Below are 1582 nucleotides of genomic sequence, written 5' to 3'. Positions count from 1 at the left end.
TTGTTGATGCATGTTTTGTCACTTAAATATGTTGGACTAACTTTAAAACTTTCTGGGACAAATGTAATAAGATCCTTAAGGATCAGAGACAATTTATCTATATTGTGGTTGTGTCATGTTTTGGGACGTCCTGTTTAAAAACTTATGTTTTAATTTTTTTTTTTTTGGGTAAAGGGTTACCCCGGTGAATCTATTAAAAACAACCGCAAATAAGTAGTAGTGAGGATGTGTTGCACACTAGTTCATATACAGGACATGCCCCATATATGTAAAACTCAAACAACCAAATAAAAACTATGACACCCCATAACCTAGCCTACTATACATCAGTAGACAAGACAAAACAAACAAAAATAAAATCCTCATCCGCCATCATCAAAGATGAAATTGCCTGAAATCGGCAACCCCTTCACACGAACCAAAAAAGATCTATCCATTGAAGAATTTTGTGGAAGAGGAGCTAGCCTTAGCTCTCGAAGAAGACGAATGTATACCCGAGGTCATAAATTCACTAGTTTCATTATAGGCTTCCACGACCTCCTCCTCATCTGAATCCTGCTTGTCACTACTAGACTGCGCAGCTTTCTTCTCCACTCGACCCACTGTGCTACCTCCCTGATTACCATCATCGTCCTTAAGGACATCAAAAGGGCTTGACGTTGATACCTGGTTTGGATTCCTTAAGGACGACTTTGGTTTAGGCTTGACAACTGGTCTGTAAACTAACTTAGGCTTCTGATTTTTCATATGGAGGCCTTGGTTATTCACTTTCTTTTTCTTAGCACCCACATCCTAAAAATCATCATTAATCTTTTCAGCATCTCCGTTTGAAGTAACCTGAGGGTTCTTTGGGCACGAGCTATCATCGTGACCAAATACACAGCAAGAGGCGCACCTTAAAGGCTCCCAATCATACTCAATTCTGATCTCTACCATTGAATGACCATTACCATCCAAAGATGGAATTGCAATAGTAACACTCTTCTTTAACTCGACTCCTGCCTGAACTTCAATAAGCGCTCTAGCATAACTGCTTCTTCCCCACGACTCAGCACACATCGTGGCAGTATACGAATCCAACATCTTAGGAATCCCAATCTTAGAAGCAACCAAGCTCAGACCATCCTCGGTAAATGCCGTTAACGGCACATCATGCATCTTGACCCAAACTGGAACAACTTTAATATCCTCTTTCTCCATCTTGATAGAGGGTGACCATTCCTTCAAAATAATCGGAACACTTCTGATCAACCAAGGACAATCCTCTAACATTTGATTCATCCCTTCCTTAGTTTTAAACTTGAAGAAAAAGAATCCGTTTGCATTCATCATAAGCCGAGACAAACCATATTTACCCCAGTTGTTTTTTTGCGAAAAAATCAACCACAGGAAATGCCAAACGTTTACCCAGAAAATAACCATACAAAGTATTAGCATACCTATCGTTTACTTGTTGAACCGATGACAGTGGAATAACCACATCAGCCCCTTCAACTGTTTCAGTAGATTCCAGTGGCCTGAAATTCACCTTAATATTCTCGTTAGTGTTCTTAACAATGTTCGCAAACGAAATAGGATCTGC

At 39.8% G+C, this 1582-nt stretch overlaps 1 protein-coding gene across 1 annotated transcript; it reads right to left on the bottom strand.

The window, feature by feature from the left end:
* Positions 1–429: 429 nt before the first annotated feature.
* Positions 430–1200, bottom strand: LOC110875923. Its single transcript, XM_022124115.1, has 2 exons — positions 838–1200; positions 430–792 (listed from the first exon to the last, which is right to left on the bottom strand). Exons 1-2 carry the CDS (start codon positions 1198–1200, stop codon positions 430–432), a joined length of 726 nt encoding a protein of 241 aa, XP_021979807.1.
* Positions 1201–1582: the final 382 nt, after the last annotated feature.

The sequence above is a fragment of the Helianthus annuus genome, chromosome 8 (genome assembly GCF_002127325.2).
Source record: "Helianthus annuus cultivar XRQ/B chromosome 8, HanXRQr2.0-SUNRISE, whole genome shotgun sequence".
Taxonomy (NCBI): Eukaryota; Viridiplantae; Streptophyta; class Magnoliopsida; order Asterales; family Asteraceae; genus Helianthus; species Helianthus annuus.
The sequence above is the reverse complement of the archived record's forward strand: the minus strand, read 5'-3'. Positions and strand labels throughout refer to the sequence as shown.

Bases quoted from the DNA above. Each gene is read 5' to 3' on its own strand.
- LOC110875923 (XM_022124115.1), bottom strand. From the start codon at position 1,200: ATGGAGAAAGAGGATATTAAAGTTGTTCCAGTTTGGGTCAAGATGCAT. The intron at 793-837 runs GTTACTTCAAAC...GATGATTTTTAG, and splicing joins CGTGCCCAAAGAACCCTCAG to GATGTGGGTGCTAAGAAAAA.